Here is a 22,137-nt window from a genome sequence, read left to right as displayed (position 1 = left end):
CAGACTTCAGGAAGTGGGAGTGCCTCATGTGGTGTAGCCAGCTATGTCCCCTGACCTGTACCACATAGAGCACTTCTGGAACCAGCTGAAGCACAACCATTAGCCATCCTATGGGAAATACCAATATACATTAGCATTAATAGCAAACTTTGGCTTTACTGCTGTGTTAGGTCACCGGAGAAGCAAAGGCATATAGATGGATCTGTACTTTTATGGATCAATCATTGATTTACTGAGCTTGGATCGATTCAGCTTGATTAATCGATTTTATTATTTCACCAACAGCAGTGCCATTTCCAATAATATGGTGGTGGAGGTGCTGAGCCTGGTTCAGCAGAAAATTCTTTGCCATTTTTGATTCAGCTCGGGTTTTACATCACATGACAACCGTCTGGATTTGGTTCCTCTGAGACTTGCACACGGAACCACTGGATTGTGACCTCTTGTGATTACATTTTGTATTTTCTAAAGGGAATTTGACTAAACAACCTGTTTCGTAACACAAAAAGGTCAATAGGGTTATAAGTTTGTGGTGAAAAGGCTGCAGTTTGAACTCTGTACACCAAGACCGCAGGACATCGGCAAGATTGAAAAAAAAAGAGTAACCGTGGTTCAGATTTTCAAAGAGTCTGTGATAACACTCTCTTGTATTTTTGAAAATGAAGACTGAGACAACAGTTTGTCTGAAACAGCACTGACAGCAGCAGCAGACTTCACATGAAGGACGGAGGATTTCTAACAGAGAATATAAAGCGCAAAGTCAGCAGGAGGGAAACATCAACGATCTATCAAAACTTTACATACTGCATTCGTCTTCTTTCACATGCTCATTTGATATGTTGAAGATTATAAAATACCACGCCCAGCGGAAACGCCCTCTTGACTATAAAGTGTCTTGATACTGAAATCCTGTTTAAGACAGAATGAGGAGCCTCATCGTAGTAACGACTTTTCTTCTCTGCAGCCGCAGTAAGTAATCTGATGAACTCTGCGGCAGTAAAGTTGCTGTTTCTTTCATGAACTGACTTTTGAATGAAGCATCATTAATTTCAGTAAGGTAGTGTCTGTTGTCTGTTTCAGGCTGCTTCTGTGAGTCTAAGACTGTGGAGGTCCAGTCTGGAGAAACCGTCACTCTGCTCTGCTCTGATTTCACCGCAAGCAGAGTTCAGACAGACTGGTTTAGAGTGGTCAACGGCACCGAAGTCAGCTGTATCTCCTCCATCTTTAGTTCTGATGGTGATCCTTCCTTCTGTGATGGATTTGATGGTGTAAAATTTGAAATGAATTCCAACAGCAGCTCTGTGTCTCTGAAAATCAGTGGAGTGGATGAGTCTGACTCTGGGCTGTACTTCTGTGGATTCTACAGAAACAGACATACAGTCATTGGAGATGTAACACAACTGATCATTAAAGGTAAGATCATGATTCTCTGATCTCTTTCTGCTTTTGAATTCATGAACTTCCTTCATGTCTTTTCTTTACAGGTGATGATGAGCCCAAAGATAAAGAGAAGTGTAAGTCATACAGTAAGGTTCCTGCTCCTCAGAAAATGCTTTTCTTATTGCTGTGATCCTCTTAACATCATCTAAATCAGGGGTGCTCATTACGTCGATCGCGATCGACCAGTCGATCTTCAAGGACAGGAGTGTAGATCGTGGGCCAGAAAAGATAAAAAAAAAAAAGTACTTCTTAAAAATCCACCAGCCAATCAAAATCCTCACTGACAAGGAACAGAACTTGATTGACATGTAGATTGGCCAATCGGACATCCTCTGATACAAACGTCACTCCAGACGCGTGTTTAAATTCACTGTGCACAAACTCTCTGTCATCAGAAAGTTGCTCTCTGCCCCGCGATACGTCGAGTTCCCGGCAGAAGATCACTCTGTTTATTGAAGCCGCCCCGCGTGTCTCCTCCTGCTATCAGTTCTGCAGTTCTCGCCTGATAAATACGAGCTCATTAAGGAAGCTGTTATTTTCCCGTGGCAAGCGCTTCGTACGGAGCACGCTTTGGAAATGCCATGATGCTCCCGGCATTGCACGGTTTACAACAGAGCATGACATACGATGGTTGCTGCTTTCTGTCTTTGTAATAAAACGCCTCATCTTTTAATACAAAAGTATCTCTGTGTAATCTTACTGTGTAGTTTTTAATCATCAGTACATAAACAATAATGTTCAAATAAACATGTAACTAATAAACATAACTAACAAACATTTATTAAGAGTTTTTATATCTAGGATATATATATAGTATATATATATATGTGTGTGTGTGTATATATATATATATATATATATATATATATATATATATATATATATATATAGGTAGGTAGGTAGGTAAATCTTCAAGACATTGTCGATTCAAGCCAAACGCTTGACGCCAAAAAAGTGTGAGCACCCCTGATCTAAATCACATACATCTCTGAATCTGTAAGAGTTTTCATAGATCACGTCTTGGTCTTTTAAACATTCACTGTTTTAGTGTTAATTAACTGAGGGCTGAAGGAATCTACATGCAAAACATGTAATAGAAAAATGTAACATGTAACATTTGGATTTTTTTCTGACTTAACAGATTCTACTTTTTGTGTGAAACATCCATATACCAGCCTTCTGACTGTGATTCTGGCTGTTCTGATGGGGTTTTCCATTTTTGGTGCTCTTGGTTTGGTTGTTATTTTTAAACATCATTGTGCAGGTACGTTCAGTAAGAAATTTTAAGGCAAATTTGCACATTTTCAACGTGTTTGTACTAAAACTTGACATATGGCCTTTATATTCAATTTTTAAGCAAAGGAAAATCTGCACACTGACAGCCTGAAGGTGAAGCTTTTTGTTTTTAGTCCATGGTTCTTCATTAGTTTTCTGCTGTTAGCATTTAATTCAGAATATCTGTATTTCAGACTCAAGATTCTTCTGACCCAAACTCTGCTGCTCATAAGTTTTCAAAATCCAGAAAAAATGGACGACCTGCAGAAAACAGAAAGTTGGAGACTTGTGTGATGTATTCTGTCAGAAGAAAGACTTACAGTTCTGTTTGAATAAAGATCTGTTTTTTTTATTTCAACTGCTGTCAGTCTGTGCATATGAGAAGCAAAGACATGTTTGATAGGGGGACTCAAACAAGGCTCTGGTGGTTTGAATGATCATGATAAGTATCTGAAACAGCTTGAGAATGTGAGAAGTGACATTTGACAGGAAGACAGAGCATTATAGTCTGATCTCAGCTCAGATAATCACAATACATTCAACATAAGGAGTCTGAAAAGAAAAAAAGTGCAGCTAAACATCACTGTACTAAAAAATAAGGTTATTTTTTACAAGTCGAAATTAATGACAAAAAAATAGAAAAACGGAAATAACATGTTTGATCATTCTGTAATGGTATGTTGTGTTTCAGTCTTTAACACAAGAAAACTTCATCCTTGACCACAAGCAGCAAATAACTTGGTGTTCAGGAGACCAGTTGAGAAAAATGCTGGAAAATGAACAGAGGTCCTGATGGATTCTGAGCTCTCATGAACAAAATTTATTTTGATCATTGAGTGATGGTATGTAAAAACAGGGGAAGATCATAGTAAAGAAGTCAGAAACATCAAATACATGTTTTGAATGTGACACAGTGAAGTTTTTCTTATGTGAATGGAAGCGTTTAAGCAGCCCCAGCTGCAATGTTGGCAGTTTTTTCTTTACATTCAGTGAAATCTACTGCATGGTATGGGGGGAAATAAAGCTGTTAATCAAAAACTTATTGGCCATCAAACAACAATGCAATTTAATATTGAATTAGATCCACAGTATGATGCTGCCTTCACACCACCTCTGTTTTGACGCATATCAAATTTTCTCCTGTTTGCATGTTCAAAAGTTTCTTCAGCCACTTCCTCCAGCTTCTCTGGGGGGACCCTGAGACGTTCCCAGGCCGGCCCAGAGACGAAGTCTCTCCAGCGTGTCCTGGGTCTTCCCTGGGGCCTCCGTCCAGTGGGACATGCCCGGAACACCACCCCAGGGAGGCGTCCAGGAGGCATCCGGAACAGAAGCCTGAGCCACCTCAACTGGCCCCTCTCAATATGGACAAGAAGCGGTTCTAGTCCGAGCTCTCCGCGGGTGAGTGAGCTTCTCACCCTATCTCTAAGGGATCCCTGGCCAACCTACAGAAAAAAGGTCTTTTCAGCCTCTTGTATCTGGGACTTTGTTCTTTCGGTCATGACCCAGAGCTCATGACCACAGGTGGAATGAAGATCGACCGTTAAATTGAGAACTTTGCTATCTGGCTCAGCTCTCTCTTCCCCACAATGGACCGGTACAGCAACCGCATAACTACGGACGCTGCTCAGATCCGCCTGTCAATCTTGCGCTCCAATCTTCCCTCAGTCGTTAAGAAGACCCCAAGATATTCAAACTCCTCCACCTGGGGCAGGAACACTCCACCCACCGAGAGATGGCAAGAACCATGGCCTCAGATTTAGCGGTCCCAACCACTTCACACTCAGCCATAAACTGCCCCAATGCATGCTGGAGGTCCTGGCTTGATGAAGCAAACAGGACAACATCACTTGCAAAACTATGAACAGAACCTGTGATAAGGGCAGCCCTGCTGGAGTCTAACATGTACCGGGAACAGGTCTGACTTACTGCTGGCTATGTAAACCAAACTCTTGCTCCGGTGAGACCAGACATCCCTCAATAAGGCTCCCCGGACCCCAAACTCCCAGAGCACTCTTCACAGGATACCACGGGGTATGCAGTCGTATGAATTCTCCAAATCCATGAAACAGATGTGGACTGGATGAGTGAACTTTCACGAACCCTCCAGGACCCTTAAGAGAGCGTAGAGCTGGTCTACTGTTCCATGACCAGGATGGAAACTTCACTGTTGTTTCTGGATCTGAGATTGGACAAACTCTCCTCTCCAGTAACCTGTCATAGACTTTCTGAGGAGTGTGATTCCCCAGTAGCTGTAACACACTTTCCGGTCCCCCTTCTTAAAAAGGGGAACCACCACATCTGTCAGCCAGTCCAATGTTACAGTTCCCGACTACCACGCAATGTTGCAAAGACTTGTCAGCCAAGACACTCCCGCAGCATCAAGCAACTTGAGGTACTCAGGGCGAACTTCGTCCACTCCTGGGGCCTTGCCACCGAGGAACACATTGACTACCTCAATGACTTAAGCTCGGGTGATGGATAGCCTCACCCCCAAGTCTTCATCCTCTGCTTTCTCAAAAGAAGCCGTGTCAGTGGGATTTAGGAGATCCTCTAAGTATTCCTTCCACCGCCCGATAATGTTCCCAGTCAAAGTCAACAGCTACCCACCTGCACTGAAAACGGTGCCTGTAGACAACTGCTTTTTAAACGTGGATGGGAGAGAACTTTTTAAAGTTCAATCAAGACAAAACAAAGATTTTAATTGTCGATCCTGAAGCTGAGAGAGAAAAGGTCCAATCAACTTTTAACCTGAATGTGTGCAGTAAAGTCAGTAACCTCGGTGTGATTTGAGATGCAGATCTTACCTTTGAAGCACACACACACCAAGTTACAAAGACCGCATTATATCATCTTAGAATTGTTGGCAGAGTCCAAAGCCAGTGCTGAACTATTAATCCATGCTTCTATAACATCTAGAATGGATTATTGTAGTGCTCTTCTTTCTGGTATCAAGAAGAACACTATCAAGCCTCTGGGCTTGGGTGTGGGGGTGCGTGGTGGGGGGGTGGAGTGGTGGTCTGGCTTGACTTGGGGGGGTGATCCCTTTGCCTGTGCTGGGGGGGGGGGGGGTGGCGGGGGGCCCTGGCTCTGGGACGGGATGGGACAACCCTCTTGGGACCCCCGGTCGCTCTGGGTGTCATCCGCCTCGGCTGCAGGGTCTGGGGTGGGGGGCTTGTCGGCCCTGTCCTGTGGGGGGGCGTTCCGGGGGGGAGGGGGAGCCCACTATTGGTACGGGACCTTGGGGGGTCGGGGTCTCCACTGAGGCAATCGGCGGTTGCCCCGGCAGGTTGGCTGCCTCGGTCCCGTCGAGGCCTGACCAGAGCTCTTCTAGGGCCTGTGCTTGGGGGTGGGAGCCTGGACTTGCTCCGGGGGGGCGGCGCTTTCTGGCTCCTCTCTCTCTGGGGTTCTGGCTGCCGCTGCTGCGGCGGAGGTCTTGGTGTGGGAATGGCTGGGCAATGTCCCTCCTTCTTTTCACATTCCACCATCAATTTTAGAAGAACATGAACACTCACCTAAGCACAGGTGTTAGCTCACCTCACCTTTGCACTAATAGTTTGCATGATTGAATGAATTAAATGCTTCACACTAGTTGGTTTTAAGACATAAGTATGCGTGTGAACACCATCTGTTTTGTGTACATGTTGACATGTGGACATTTTTGCAGCTAGCAGGTGTGTTGATAACATTTGAGTGTGTGTGTGGACAGGCCCCGCCCTTTCTGTACTACATTTGAACCTTACCGTGATGATAAACAACCAGTAAACCTGTCTGCTCTATGCTGCTTCATGGTCTTACCCCCCCTCCTATTATTACCCTCCTACCCCCCCCCCTCTCTCTAACATCCCTCTCTCTTCTTCCCTTCTTTCCTTTTCCGTCCGGTCCAACACCAAAGATTTTCAAACATGATTGAAATTAATAAAGTTTGGCCTCAATTACAAAAGGGGTTTATTCAAACATACCTTTGGTTTGTCTGAAGATTAATAACCCCTGTTATATTAATAACCCCATGTCTGTGTCTGACATCCGTCCCACAACACAAGCCAAGACTTATGCAGGAGTTCCAGTATCTTTATGTGTCAATGTTGCGGTTTTGCCGCAAAATTCCAGAGAACCAGAAACTAGTCTGGGCTTCAAAGAAAATGACAAACAGGTAAACACATTCATTGTACTGTAAACAAGTTTTATTAAAAAAAAAAAAAAAATTAAACAAGTTTCAAAAAAGTGTTTTCAGAATTTTACTTTTTACGAAGTCATTACAGTAGAACATCCATCTATTTATTTTGCATAAACAAATATTGCAGAGATAATTCCTAGAAAACAAGTAAAGCAAAAAAAAAAAAAAAAAGAAAAGCATACAAAAAGTAGATAAACGATTTGTAGGAAATAACGTTGATGTAAAACAGATTCAGTTCTGCTGTGTCACACTCGCATAAATACAGTCTGTGATGGAGCCGTTCTGTCTTCTTGATTTGTTGGACCTCTTAACATTGATAGCAGCGTAATGAAGACTTTCTGTGTCTTCGCTCTCAATCTGAAGAAAAAAAATACAAAGAAAAATCAACTCTAACCTTTGAGACAATAGTATGTGGTGTTATTTTAAGTTAAAATCTGACCTCTGTTTGTGGTGTAGAGCCAGCTGCTGATATTTGATCTGGTTTAACAGACAAAGTGTTTAAAAGCATTTTCAGAGAACAGTGAGAAAAAGTAAGAGTCATAGTTTCTTTACCTTTAGACTGGCAGCAAATATCTTTTGTAATCTTGTAAACAAGAAAAATAACAACGATGCTCATGAAGGTCAAAGATCCAGTTAAGAAATACACCAACAAAGAGTTCGGCTGACCTGCAAAGAGTCACACAAACACATGTCTGATTTGAACTTTTTTTTTTTTTAATGTGTCTTCGCAGACTACAAAGATCATCACTGTAACTCACCTGTGAGGTCCAGCTTGGTTCCATTTCCAAATAGTATGTGTCCACATGAGACAACAGCACAGTAGTAGATCCCAGCATGAGTTCGATTCAGGTTCTTCGTGTACAGCTTGTAGAAACAGCTGTGTGTTTTTGTGTTCTTTCTCTCACACTGATCTTTCCTGCCTCCATGAGTGTAAATGAGTCCTGGATGAGAGTCTTCAGAGTCTTTGAACCAGTAAACTCTGTGTTCTTCATCACAGCTCCCAGTGTGTACTGTACAGTTCAGAGTCACAGAGTCTCCTGCATGGATGTTCTCAGAGGACGACTGATCCACTGAAGTCTGGATGGTTAAACCTGAACCTTTTACATCAACTGTAAAAGCTGCTGTGAAAGTCAGGTGTGTTTGATAACCAGCTATACAGAAGTAAGTAGCTGAGTCCAATTGTTTCAGGTCTGAAATTATCAAATGACTACTTTGGTTTCCTGGTTTTAAAGTAAACCTGTTCTTGAATTCATCGCTAAGAGTTACATTTTTGTCATATTTACGTAAATAAGATAACTGTTTTGGTTTTTTCCCCAGAATATATATGTACCATGAGACATATTTTAAATAAAATTCTTTATAGAAACATGGTAAAGTCACAGTTTCTCCAATGTGAGCTGATTTAAAAACACTTTCTTGAAGAACAGATGAAGATGATCCCAGAGAAATGCTCTGTGCTAAAATAAAGAATAAAAAAGACATAAAAAAATAATATATACCTTAATCTTAATACAGATTAAAAATAATCAATGTTTTTAAGCATGAAATATCATAACTCACCAGTGTTCCCTGAAAGCAAACATGTCAGAATGACGACAAACTGAGCAGGTGTCACCATGTTTGGATTCTGGCCCAAAGTGACAAGAAGCTGACTCCTTCTCTACTTTATAGACGAGAGACTGCGTATGATTGGTCTGTCTGAAGTCACACACTTTCCCTTCTTAGGAAATATGATCACATGTTCACAGAAACAAACCATGTCGAGATTTTATCTAGACAAGATCAGTGCAGCGATCTCAGAAAGTTGAGGAACTTTTAGTTTGAAATCTTTAATGGAAGTCAGACAGTCTTATATTAGATGATAAAGTTCAATTACATGACATTTTGTTTTGTAATCAAGTCCATCAACTTAATACATTTTAAACTTTATTTGAGAAATGTTTGGTGTCACACAGATAATGCTGTGTGTGTGTGTGTTATTTTAAAGAACATTTAAAAAGTGACTCCAGATAAGCACTTAAAGAGGAAACTAGTAACAGGCTAAACATTGCATATTTTTAATTCCTACATGCCTAAGCTATGGTCTTTTTTGTGGAACTGCAATGAAAAAAAAACTCAATACTAATAGACAGCGTGTAGCACAACAACTGACAGCCAATACTACAGTTGCTAAACAGATTTTTCTTACAGGGAGTTTGAAGTCTTTGAAATGGTAGGCCGTATAACATTCCCTCTTTCCTACTTTCTGCTTTCCAATAGTGCATGAGTGAGTTTGTGTGAGTGGGGTTGTGTGCCCTACCACACACTGGCGACCTGTCTTGTGTGTACTCCGCCTCCACCCAACAGTAGCCGGGACATGGTCCGGCAACCAAAAGACCCCGAAAGGGATATAGAGGGTTAAGAGAAAGTAGATGGAAATGGATGGATGCTTACCAACATTTTGTCAGTATCTGTGCCCGTTTTTCCGGTGTCAGTGTTGGTTGGTGCTCTAAGCTGTACTATCCAACAAAACCCTGTTCAAGTTTAGCATTTCGAGCTAAATAGAGAATTCAACGCTTTTTCCAAATATTGGATGCAACGACTCCTACAGTTTGGAGGATACTGAACCCAGCTTTCTGAACAGCACTGTTACCCTCACTTGAGCATTTTACAACTTTTCCCAGAGCTCCTCATGATTTCACCAGTTTCTCAAGTTCCTACTTCCTGATTTGCAATGTCTTCATATTGCCACATCCATCTCAACAGCTTTCCTCTGTTTAAAATACGAATGCCATCCCATTACCATACTGTCAGTTTGTATCTGGACGACCCGCAGGAGCTTTGCTCTCTCATCATTTACCACCTTTGGACCTTAGGGTTATAAAGGTGGACAAAACTGTTGGTACTGAAGGAATTTATTTTTTTTGGTTCTTATTTCTCCTAGGTTTTTATCTTATCTTTATTTCTTTGAAGGTTTTCTTTCAGGTTTACTGTGTGTGGGTTTCAGTCATTTCAATTAAAAGGGACTTCCTGATAATTGCATATGTAAAGAGGTTTTCATGCTGCAGCTGCAAACTCATCCCCCTCCAGGAGAAAACAGTCTTTGATCTTCTAAGACCATCTGGAAGCCTTAACTGTAGATCTGACATGGACCAGAATTAAATTGTCGCATGAGAAGGACAAAGGGTTGGGACTGACTGCCTGCGGAGAGGGATCCGGGCGGCTGTGCTGGACCCCCATGGGGACACTGTTGGTGGTCGGACAGTGGTCCGTCTTTGAAATAACCCCCCTGGACGTTTGAAGCAGGAAGCCAGAGACCAGATGCTGTGATGGACGGAAGGAAGTAGGCGGGCTCCTCTGTCAGCCAATCTCCAGCGACCAAAGGGGGAGATTCGGCGGCCATCTTGCTCCCGGGGGAGGATGTTCTGACCACATGCTTAAAAGTCTGAACTCAAGGAATTTTCCTGTGTCTCCAGACAAGCTGCATGTGAATTCGGAATGTAACATCTTGCGTATTGCAGGCTTTGATTTTGGACACCCAGATCGATCTGTTTTATTTTGTTTTACTCTGTTTTTAGAAATATTGTTAGGGAATAAATTTGTTAATCTTTAATCCGGACGAATCCCGTGGTTTTCTCCTTCTCGACTTTATTGAACATGCAACAAGGAAAGTAATCTCAAAGCGACAGATTATATTTTCCAACAGTACCCATCAGTAAATGAAAGAGAAGCTCACAAAGGTCACAGAAATAACTAGAATCTGACAAAAGTAATAATAAATAAAAATGTTATGAAACTGAACCAATGAAAGTCAGACATTGCTTTTCAACAATGCTTCGACAGAATGATTTTCAAAACTTAAATCACGAAACAGGCCTGGACACAAATGATGGTACCCTTGACTTACTATTTTGTTGACCCCAGACCACAAATATCATCACTGTAACTCACCTGTGAGATCCAGCTTGGTTCCGTTTCCAAACAGTATGTGTCCACATGAGACAACAGCACAGTAGTAGATCCCAGCATGAGACTCTGTCAGGTTCTTTATGGGCAGCTTGAAGACACAGCTGTGTGTTTGTGTGTTGTTCTTTCTCTCACACTGATCATTCCTGCCTCCATGAGTGTAAATGAGTCCTGGATGAGAGTCTTCAGAGTCTTTGAACCAGTAAACTCTGTGTTCTTCATCACAGCTCCCAGTGTGTACTGTACAGTTCAGAGTCACAGAGTCTCCTGCATGGATGTCCTTTTACATCGACTGTAAGAGCTTCTTTGAAAACCAGGTCCATGTCAAGACTTGCTACACACAAGTAAGTAGCAGAATCTGAATAATGTCTAAAATTTAAGATCTAAAATTGTCCGCTGATTATTTTGGTTTTGTGCATTCAGACTCAAGCATGGATTTTTATTAAATTCATGGTAGAAACAAAATTCTTTTAAATATCTAAAAAATGTAGAGACAAGCTGTAGCTATTGCCCCAAAGTTCTTTTTTTTTTGTACCAGGAGACCCAAATTACATCATCCACTTCATGGAAACATGTTAAAGACACAGTTTCACCTCTGTGAGCTGATATGAAATAGGTCAGTTGATGTATCAATGAGGGCGATTTTAAAAGTATCTTTTCAACTAAGGGGAAGCACAGAATTAATATGAAAAGCTGGAGTTAAGTTAATAAAACATCAACACGGATGAACACTCTTGCTTAATGCTGCGAATGGACTCAAATTTGTTATCAGAGCAGAGATGGGTCTTAAACATGAATCCATTCAGACATGGCAAACAAATTGGCTATCCACAAAACCAAGAATCCAAATGAAATGGGCAAAGATTTGTAAGGGTAATAAGTCACAGAGCTTTGTCAGAAACAGAGAAACATGGCACTCACACTGGAACAAAAACAGCCTCTTAGCATATATGCAACTGATCGCACACTACCAGCAGTATTGACAGTTAACCAATGGGGGCTCATACAGAACATTGTAGATGCTCTAATCCTCTTTAAAGAGTTGACCAGAAAGGTGAACAGAGAGGATGCAACTGCAGCTGATGTGGTCCCGGTCATAACAGGTATTGCTATTGTTTGAAATAAACCATTCTCCCATGTATTCATTTTTTAATTTGTTAGTCCACAGACTTATTCTGTGTCATAAAGAGGATGATGACCAGGTAATCAAAACCATGAAGAGAACCCTTTGGAAGTAGTAAAGAAGCACTTTGCTGATGTTGAAACGGAGTCTCTCGCCACTCACTAGATCCCAGATACAGAGATGGGCAAGTATAGGAAAATTAAAGTTCACCATTCTGCACACCATTTGAAATTTCTGCACAGTAAAATCCTTACAAAATGGCATAAAGCCAATGAAATTTGTTTACTTTTACATCAGATTTCAGTCGTATTATATCTTAATTTTTTATTCAGATTTTCTGATGAAGTTAGTTAGAAAGACTTGATATGTGGTCTCTTTTATGAGGTTCCACATTGCATATATTTTTGTAAATAATTTTAGCTTTTGAATAACCTCATCCAATAGGTGCTGAAGCTTGAGGAGAAGAGGACTGCCAGTTGAGAAGAAGCAGGATCTGCAGACAGCCTTGAGAGCAAGGCACCACGGCTTGGGGCATGTAATACCTGGACAGTGCGTTTCAGGTACTCTCACAAGAGAGACAGTCTCAGGTCTGGTCAGTGAGAAGCAGTGCGTCTGAAGAAGTACAAGTCTGAACCTACTCCTCTCTGAAACCATCTTTAGAAGAAATTACCTACTTCACTGCTGGAAAGAAGATGCTAACCAATTCATGCTAATTGGCTTCACTTGCAGCTAAGTATTTCTGTGTCACTTGAACCTATGTATAAAGTGAGAGGCTCTTTAGTTCTAGTAATTCTTGTGCTATCCTAGGCACTTTAACATTGGGAGTTGGGTCATCTAGACCCACTAGACAGTGCGCTGAACCTTTTTTCTTCAATGATTTGTGATCTTCACTGGTGTCCAAGATTACATGAAATCTTTCCACCTTTATCCACCTTTGTCATGGTAGGGAGAACACGTCAATGTAAGGGGGGGGTCACCTAAGATAGCACAAGGTTTAAACATCTGGAACGATTTTACAAGAGAAAAAAATATAGCTGAAGTGGGAATTTTAAGTGATGAGTTGAGGATGGATCCTCAGAGATAATTGAAATAAGATGTTTGTGATGATAAAGTTAAGTTTAACTCTGACTACTAAGCAGTGACTGAGTGAGCGAAGGGCCTGGTTCATCACCAAGCAGTCTGGAGTTACTTGGTCCTGTTCCAGAAGGGGTGGAGAGGGCCATTCGGGCCGGATGGTCCAGCAGTGGGGCTTTACGCCTCCCGTGATCTTCAGCCTAGTGTAGGAAAAATGAAGGTTTCTTCACAAGAAAGGCCTGCTGGTTCACTCATCAGGTCACTTGGCTTCTGCAGTGGTCAAGTCACTTCTTTTACTCCCGTGTTTATAAGGGGGTTGTGACCAAAAATTATAATCTTTGGTGTTAGTTGGGCAAGGTAAGGTGTCAGTTGGCCACCACGTGAAAAATTAGTTTTATCAAAATAAAACAATTAAACATATAAAATGGTTAGTCTGTCTTTGAAATTGGTCAAAATGTAAAAGAAAAAATCAATTAAAAAGTGAAAAGAAACTATCCACGCAAAAACTCTGGCTCAACCTTAAAACTTGAACAAAGACGAGTAAAGAAGGACTTTATTCTGGAACTTAAGAACAACTCAAAGAAACTTAAAGCTAGGACTTCCCTAAAAATGAGATGGCAAAAAAAAGGGAATAGTCTAGCCGGTTCATGATGAGCCGAAAATACATGAGAGTATCAATGTGAGCCGGGACGACACAGAGCTTAAGTACAGGTGCAGGGGGGACTTATTAAGGCAAGAAGTATGAAGAAAACGTTACAACCCTCAACAAAAATCCTCATTAGAGCGTTGATTTTTATTCAAACAGTTCACTTAAAGGTTTTGTTGCACATGCTCCTGCCAAAGCCATGAAAACCATAGCAAGCAAGCAGAACTCAGCTTGGCACAAGTATTCAGTTTAGGTAAAAAAAAAACGGGGTTGGTAGCGCAAATGCTGTGCTAAAAAGTTGACAATCATGCTTGTGTGCTTTTAATTTTTAAGGGTTAAAGCTAAGGTGGGTTTTCTCTCTTGATTGGTGACTTGACACATTTACAGTTAAAAAAAACAGTCAGTGCTGTTCAAGGAAAGTAGTGTTCAACTGTGGGGGCAAAAAAAACTTCAACTACACTAACTCAGTCAGTTCCAAACTGTTTTTATGGAGTTAACATGGGTGGGAAAATTCTGCAGCAGTTTATAAAGTGACAATTACAATATTTATTTGCATTGTTTCCAGTGGGCTATTTGTTCTTTTGTTATGTCAGATCTTGCTGCACCAGGAATAAATGTGTCTCGCATGTTACTATTTGTAAAGCTTGAATTTATGTCATCTATCCTGAAGCCACAACATATTTAGAAGACTACGAGAGCTGAAAGAGGTATTTACTGTGAAAAAAGAAGCAAATAAAACCAGTGTTTCCTGTCTTCAGGACAGACTAGTGCAGAAAAGCATTTACCAAAGCTAAAAAAGAAGCCATGATGTGAAAGTGGGGCAGTGTTTGTTGGACATGGTGTTTCTACAATGACTGAAAGCCTGCGGCCTGCTATCATCGCAGTGGAAAAGGGAGGGTGGGGGGCTGAAGTAAAAAATCTGCCGCTTGCCCACAAATGCATGCAAACACTGCTCAGGAAGGAAAGCTGCACATCCGTTCATTTTCTCTGTTCATCCACTGACAGAAAACCAGACGAGTAAAAAGACAGTCATCCTGATTTTAAGTAGCATTATGTCAGTTTTAGTTTATCTTCCTATTCCAATCATCTTCTGATCTAATGTAAAAGTGGTCCCGGTGTGAAGTCTTTTACTGTGATTTAGCTGTTTCCACCCAAAAAAACAAAACAAAACAACGTTGTTTTTTAGGACGTAGTTTCTGCAGAGTGGCAGGAGTTCATAAGAATTTAACCTCTAAGTCGTGGGTGGGAGTGTTGGCGCGAAGTAAGCCCCCCCCAACATCCATGTGCTTACGCCCTGTCCTTACAGCCTCTAACAATGGGAGGCAATATTAAGGCCATCCAGCCATTCAGGAAAAGGTTTACCAAGATGTACATGGATCTATTTGTCTGCAAGTGAATGCATCTGTAAGCGGAACCAGGAGCTTGTGGCTTGCCCTGGTAGCTTCTTTGTCACTGCTACAAGCTTTGTCAAATGGCATTTTTTTCATCTGCTCCAGAGTAACAATAATTGAAAGAAAGAAATACTCAGAAATTCAATTTAATTGTTAATTCAATCTTCACTAAAATGTTTAAAATGTAAACTTCACAGGCACACATTAAAAACCAAAACGAAAAAACAAACAGTTGGCTTGGTTTTAAGCCACAGACAAACTCAGGAACAATTTCTAGACAAAGATATTAAAATTGGAAAAGTCTACAGTTAAGTTTGTTCACATCACAGTGACACTGCTGTCTCAATAAAAATATAACTTTAATCTTTAAAAAAAAGACATTACCTTTGTGTTTTCATGTTCTTTTCGTGCAGCTGAATGTAAATACAAAACATGGATTAGTTCAGTTTCTAATAAATGTATTTATTTATTAAGTTACCTGTCAGAAGGCTCCTGATCTTTACGGCCAGAACAACAACCACTGCAGAGAGGAGGACAGTCAGAGCAGCCAGGAGGACACTCAGCAGGTCCATCCTCACATGCACATCTATGAAGCATTGACAGGTTACATTCTGGTTTATGTGACAGATACTAAAACAATCACAGAATCTCCAGGAAAAGAAGAATCTTACTGTGAGAGTTTCCCACTTCCTCATCATTGGAATCATCATCTTTCCCTGTCAAGAATGAAGGACTTTATTGAATTGATAAATAGAAATAGATCAGAGAATCATGATCTTACCTTTAATGATCAGTTGTGTTACATCTCCAATGACTGTATGTCTGTTTCTGTAGAATCCACAGAAGTACAGCCCAGAATCAGACTCATCCACTCCACTGATTTTCAGAGACACAGAGCTGCTGTTGGAACTCATCACAAACTTCCCACCTTTAAATCCATCAAATAAGGAAGGATCACCATCAACACCAAACATTTAGTTTTTTACAGCTCTTCAAAACAAATAAACCTGATTTCTTTTTTTTTTTTTTAACCTGTCCTGTCCAACAGCTAGGCAAACAGATGAGAGCTGAGGGCCTCTTGTGTTGGACATATTTTATTTTAACAAGAGGGGTTATTAATCTTCAGACAAACCAAAGGTATGTCTGAATAAACCCCTTTTGTAATTGAGGCCAAACTTTATTAATTTCAATCATGTTTGAAAATCTTTGGTGTTGGACCGGACGGAAAAGTAAAGAAGGGAAGAATAGAGAGGGACGTTAGAGAGAGGGGGGGTAGGAGGGTGATAATAGGAGGGGAAGGGGGGTAAGACCATGAAGCAGCATAGAGCAGACAGGTTTATTGGTTGTTTATCATTACGGTACGGTTCAAATGTAGTACAAAAAGGGCGGGGCCTGTTCACACACACTCAAATATTATCAACACACCTGCTAGCTGCAAAAATGTCCACATGTCAACATGTACACAAAACAGATAGTGTTCATGAACGCATACCTATGCCTTTAAACCAACTAGTGTGAAATCTTTCATTCATTCAATCATGCAAACTATTAGTGCAAAGGTGAGCTAATACCTGTGCTCAAGTGAGTGTTTATGTTCTTCTAAAACGGATGGTGGAATGTGAGAAGAAGGAGGAGGAGCGCCCAGCCACCCCCACACCCAGACCCCCGCCGCAGCAGCAGCGGCAGCCGATATTCCCCCAACGCCATACGGGAACAGGCAGGGAACAACCGCCCCCTGGGCGACCAAGACCGCCACCCAGGCCAGGGCCAGCAGGACCGCCGCGAGGCCCCCAGAGCCAGAGAGCAGGGAGGCGCGGAGGGAAAGAGAGCGCCGCCCCAGCCCAGCCAAGAAAGCAGCCCCCCCGCCGCGCCGGAAGTGCCCAACGCAGGGCCCCACCGGAGAGGGACGCCCACAGCCCCAGACGAGCACCCCACCACCACCCAGGAGTTCCGGGCATCCCCCCGCCCCGACCCCAGGTACGAGCCAGGACCCCCCAAGGGAGACCCGCTCCGCACTCCAGGCAGCCACCCACCCGGCCCACGGTTGGTCCAGGTAGGAGCAAGGCAGGGGCCCGCCGCCCCCGCCCAGGAGGGGGGAACCCCGGGGAAAAAAAGGGTGGCCCACAAGGGGTGTTATAAATATGGCCCGACCAGGCTCGGCCATGTTGGAAGTTTGGCGGGGCCCAGCGCCCAGGGGCAAGGACCAGGACCCACCCCCCAGGGACACGAACACCCCCGGCTCAGGTGTAATATGAACCCCCCCACCGTGCGGAGAGAGCACCGCCGGGCCCAGGGAGCCGGCACCCAAGGGACACGGCCGCCATCGCCAAGGGGCCCGCACCCCCCACCAGGGAAGGGGTAGGGGACAGATGGACCCAGGTCCCACCTTCCTTGTAAAATGTGTGTGCGTGTATGTGTGTTTGAGAGGGTGTTTGTGTGCATGTGTGTGTGTTTATGTTTGAATGTATATATTGAAGGGGGAGGGGTGTGTGTACTAAGGGGGGTGCAGTTAAAATTGGCGAGTAGGGCACTAAGGGGACATCTCCTGATTACTCACAGTGATGTCCCCTCACCCTCCACACCAAGGGGCCCTAAATGTCTAAGGTGCGGTTAAAATTGGCGGGTAGGGTGCCAGGAGGACATCTGCTGCTTGCTTGCAGTGATGTCCAAGCACCCCCCCTACCAAGGACCCTACATGTCTAAGGTGCAAATAAAACCGAAAGAGGGGGGGGGGCACTCCATACGGCAACCATAGGAGGGGGGCCACTGCCAAGTAGCCGATAGAAACCTGATTTCTAAACATTTTCAGTGTCTTCCATACGTTGGAAATGAGATATAAACAGACACTTTTCCTTGTATCGATCAGGCTCGAAACACTTGGTGGTAGCTCCTCCCACATAGGTCTGGGGCATCAAATAGAGGCGGCTGACATCAATTTATTCGATGTGAACGCAGCAATACTCCATTCTATTTCTATGAGTGAGTTAATAATTGAAAGATTTTAATATGCCGGTAATAATTTGTGCAAATTGAACACATAGGCCAGTTACTTATTCACGTTGTTGTCTTATCCAGTCACATTTGTTTTCAGTGTACCGGTAATCGTGTGTAAAAGGACACGTCTGAGCTGAGCTACACAGGAGAAAAGAAGCAAAGCAGAGCGCTTGCCCTGCAGCTAACCACTTTTGGACGACACTACAGTTGACCGTTTTCAAAGAATTCAATTGAAGTACGGTAAAGCAGCTTTGAAAGTCTGGAAAACAGGCGAGTGAATTTTCATTTAAATGTTTAAAACTTAATATTTAGTAAATCAATAAAGAATTACCGTAACACAAAAAACTAATGCAATAAAAAAACACAAGCTCTATCCCTGCATATCCATTTGTGTACTTTTAGTGTTCAATTGTTTATTTCGTCATAATAGGAGGATATAGGTTTTTTTTTATAAATTGACCTTCTAAACACCCAATCAAATGTGACCTATTTTTCGACTGTTGTCAGCTTTTTGTCTCCGGACATTCAGACATCGAGAGCTCTGAGAAGATGCAGCTGCGTGTGATCCTCTGTGGATTATGTGAGTATATTAGTTGTTTTTCACGCTTACAGTTTAAACATGAAACCATATCTCTGATATTCTCTTCTTCAGTCCATCTGTCCGCTGTGATCTGGGCTGGAGCAGTTAAACAGGACACTGGTGTCAGATCCGTCTCTGTCGGGGAAAATGTGACTCTGCAATGCTTCTATGAAAACGTGATGGCGATGCACTTCTCCTGGTACCAGCAGCCTCTTGGAGGAAGACCTGAGCTCCTGTCTTTCTTTTACAAATACGATGACCCATCTAAAGTGGACCACTGGTTGCAGAAGAAACCCCGATTCTCTCTGCAGAGGGAGGAAGGCATCAACCACTTACACATCTCTGATGTGCAGCTTTCAGATTCAGCCACTTATTTCTGTGGAAGCTCGCACTCCAACATGGTGGAATTTGGGGATGGCCTCTTTCTGAGCGTTGAAGGTGAGCACCTTTGATGTTTTTCATTGGTGAATTTTGGCTAAATGCTGTGATTCTACAAGGAAGGATTCTGATTTTCACTAAGCTGATTCTCTGTAGAAAAGAGCCCCACAGAAATCATCATCCAGGAACCGACGTCAGAGACCATCCAGCCTGGAGGCTCCATCACCTTCAGCTGTACCGTTCATTCAGGGAACTGTGGGGAAGCACAAACTGTCTGCTGGTTCAGACGTGGCTCTCAACCGGGGGTCCTCCACACACAGAGAAAAGACTGCAGACCTGTCGCTGCTCCAGGGCCTCCTTCACAGAGCTGCACCTACAGTTTGCAGAAGAAAGACCTGAACTCCTCTGATGCTGGAACCTACTTCTGTGCTGTGGCCTCTTGTGGGAAAATGCTGCTTGGCAGTGGAACCAAGCTGATCATGACAAATCAAACTGAAGGCCAAGCAGCTCAGATTAAAGTGTTAGTCCAGCTGTCTGTCATCAGAACCGGGGTTCTTCTGCTCTTTATCCTCAGTTGTGTGCTCTTTGTAAGAAAAAGTGATGCAAGTCCATGAGATCGAATGCAAATTTCTGACATTTGGGGGTTGACAAAATGTAAAAGTTTCATTGTAACTCAAATATTAGCAAACTGTCAAAGCTTAATTCATCATTATGCAACTTGATTCTGTTGTAACATTTCATCAAAGCTCTTATATATTCATGCTCTATTGTTTTCTGTGACTTTAAAGAGCAAAGGTTTCTACAATACAATTGAATCAAAGAGCTTAATAAAAAGAAAGATTCTGCTCTCTTGAAGTTTCTTTTGCTCACGGATTAACAATAAAATAGCATTATAACCAACATTTTCAATAGTCAGTAGGACTTTTTGTCAAAAATTTGTCAAGCAGAGACAGAAAAGTGTTTAAAACAACCTTGTGACCGCAGACCTGATACAAACATACAGGAAGGTGAGGCCTGAGTCAGCAGGTCGATGTATATGTTATAGTTGTTCAACACACTTTTCTTTTGTTCTTACAAAAAAGTTAGCTTTCAGTATGTCCACCACAAATGTACAGAAACAAACATTCTGTGGTGCAGAGGTAAAGCGGATGACCTCTTTTCACAGGTTTGGTTCTGTTTTGGTTTATTATGTGTTATAGTGTCTTTGGGCAAGACAGTGATCCCCACAATGCCCCCCGTGATCTGGCTTGGTTGGCATAGCTTTGCCACCATCACAAATGTGAACGGAGTATAATGAAAAGCAGTGGTCCCCAAACTTTTTAACGCCGCCGACCGGTATGACGTCATTAACGGTTTTAACGGACCAGTCTTTAAGTAGTGGCGGACAACCATCATAGCAAAACTACGATGAAGACGGAAAAGAAGCATAACAATACGATCTTTAGGTGCTGTACATAAAAACAAACAAGAATGCAAAAGCACCAATCCCAACTCATGCAAAAAAAATAATAAAATAAGCCCCTCATAATAAAACACAAAAACAAAAGAGAAAAGACTAAAAAAAACAAAGCTAAAGAAGAGAGAATCCAGAAGGCTGCGTCCGCCCCGTCCTCCTGTGGGCTGGGGTGTTTAACTCCAAACAAACTGATGAAGACAGTCGGGAATTACCGTTTTTATCTTTGGTTCTTGCAAGAACTTTTAAAAGTTTGTGACTTGAAGCAAAATGTAAACATTACGGTTTGCATGTTTATTAAAACAGTCAGTTAAAAAACTGAGTTTTAGTAAAACACATGAATACAGCAGAGCTTTATAACAAAAGTATTTCATAACTTTGTTAAAAAGAAACTATTAAATCTGATTTGGAGAAGAAACTGATTCTGAATAAATCTGGCATTGAGTCATTAATATGAGTGATTTAAACAGTTTAATTCATAGAAACAGAAACAAATCTAGCTCTACAGCTTTACGCTAGAGTACACAGCTTCATTGGGGATGTCTGTCTTCTGTCTTCTTGTTGGCCTTATTGTGCCTTAAAGGCCCGTACACACCGGGACGAATATTCGCCAGGCGTTATTCGCCAGCGTTTTTCGCCACGTTTTTTGTGTTCACACCCAGGCGATTTTCGCTGACGGTGAGCCGAGCGAACATGCAATTTCATTCCCTGACATTAGATGGCGCTTAATGTAAACAGAAATACTCCTGTACACAAGGTGGCGCTGCGCAACTTTACGCTTCTTAAAGTCGCTTTTCACTCAGAAGAAGATAGCAAGTATTTACGCGCTTGTCAGAATAATACAAAGAAAACATGAATATTTCAAGCACCAGTAGCTCCAACTGGTGCTTGGTTCGGGGATATTTAAGAATGTCCGTCATTATTTCTTTGCGGCAGTGTTGACGCTACTTGGCGTCTATCTTCTTCGCTGGTATGTGTGCTCAGCAAGGCAGTTTTGTGTTTGAGCGCCCCCAAGTTGTGTTTTACTGTAACTTCAGAAGCTCCAGACACGTGTGCAAAAGCGCCATTCTCATTGGTCAAATAGATTTCGACGCGACGCGTCGAAAAAAAAAAAAAAAACCCGAGGCGTTTTTTTTTTGGACGCTTTGTCGCGTGGCGTTTTTTCGCGTCAGTGTGCACACTCTCATTGGTGCCCTTTGTTTAGTCACGAGGCGTTAGACGTCGGCGAAAATCGCCGGCGAAATTCGTCCCGGTGTGAACAGGCCTTTAAGCAGCGTAATGGAGATCTTCTGTCCCCTGGTAGACATGAACACACAACATGTGATTTTGTTTTGGCACCAGAGTCAGTGTCAGGATTAATGTTTACCACTTTAAATCACAGTGAAACAAAGTTAATGAGGATATAATCTGTTGAGCAGGAACAACATTGACATTGCAGTTAAAGACCTTTAGTTTTTTTTTTCCTTTTGACTCTGTCATGTTGTTCAGGCGAGACAGACCCAGACGCTGAAACCCAGAATGATCACAGGAGTGGCTGGCTTGGTAAGTAAGTTTAATGGCTAGTTAGTTTTTAGCTTTTGAATGATCCTGGCGAGAGCATGGCTCGCGGCGTGGCTGGAGGTAGAACTGCGGCAGAGCGTCTCCGGACCTCGTCTTGGCAGCTG

At 42.4% G+C, this 22,137-nt stretch overlaps 2 protein-coding genes and 1 long non-coding RNA gene across 4 annotated transcripts; 2 read left to right on the top strand and 1 right to left on the bottom strand.

The window, feature by feature from the left end:
• The first annotated feature begins 2,544 nt into the window (after nucleotides 1-2,544).
• LOC110014534 lies at nucleotides 2,545-3,073 on the top strand. The gene is made up of 3 exons (XR_002289565.1): nucleotides 2,545-2,704; nucleotides 2,798-2,829; nucleotides 2,910-3,073. It is a non-coding gene; the product is annotated as an uncharacterized LOC110014534 (long non-coding RNA).
• A 3,805-nt stretch (nucleotides 3,074-6,878) lies between these two features.
• On the bottom strand, nucleotides 6,879-8,522 carry LOC111949274. Of its 2 annotated transcripts, XM_023966146.1 has the most exons (5): nucleotides 8,450-8,522; nucleotides 7,648-8,346; nucleotides 7,442-7,555; nucleotides 7,329-7,366; nucleotides 6,879-7,246 (listed from the first exon to the last, which is right to left on the bottom strand). In XM_023966146.1, the coding sequence occupies exons 1-5, from the start codon at nucleotides 8,505-8,507 to the stop codon at nucleotides 7,121-7,123; spliced, it is 1,035 nt and encodes a 344-aa protein (XP_023821914.1). In that variant the 5' UTR covers nucleotides 8,508-8,522; the 3' UTR covers nucleotides 6,879-7,120. The 2 variants fall into 2 exon arrangements, with proteins under 2 accessions (XP_023821914.1, XP_023821913.1); XM_023966145.1 differs by having other exon boundaries at nucleotides 7,329-7,555.
• Nucleotides 8,523-18,611: 10,089 nt separating this feature from the next.
• Nucleotides 18,612-19,865, top strand: nitr9 (novel immune-type receptor 9). The gene is given in 3 exon segments (NM_001137596.1): nucleotides 18,612-18,642; nucleotides 18,715-19,080; nucleotides 19,177-19,865. Coding segments are annotated over 3 exon segments (855 nt in total). The 3' UTR covers nucleotides 19,635-19,865.
• The last annotated feature ends 2,272 nt before the right edge of the window (nucleotides 19,866-22,137 follow it).

The sequence above is a fragment of the Oryzias latipes genome, chromosome 18, assembly GCF_002234675.1.
Source record: "Oryzias latipes chromosome 18, ASM223467v1".
NCBI lineage: Eukaryota > Metazoa > Chordata > Actinopteri > Beloniformes > Adrianichthyidae > Oryzias > Oryzias latipes.
This window is presented reverse-complemented; position numbering and strand designations above follow the sequence as displayed.

Coding starts and splice junctions, on each gene's coding strand:
- LOC111949274 (XM_023966145.1), bottom strand. CDS start 8,507: ATGGTGACACCTGCTCAGTTTGTCGTCATTCTGACATGTTTGCTTTCA. Junction 8,347..8,449: donor TTTGCTTTCAGGGAACACTG/GTGAGTTATGAT, acceptor TCTTTATTTTAG/CACAGAGCATTTCTCTGGGA. Junction 7,247..7,328: donor GCTCTACACCACAAACAGAG/GTCAGATTTTAA, acceptor TTTTTTCTTCAG/ATTGAGAGCGAAGACACAGA.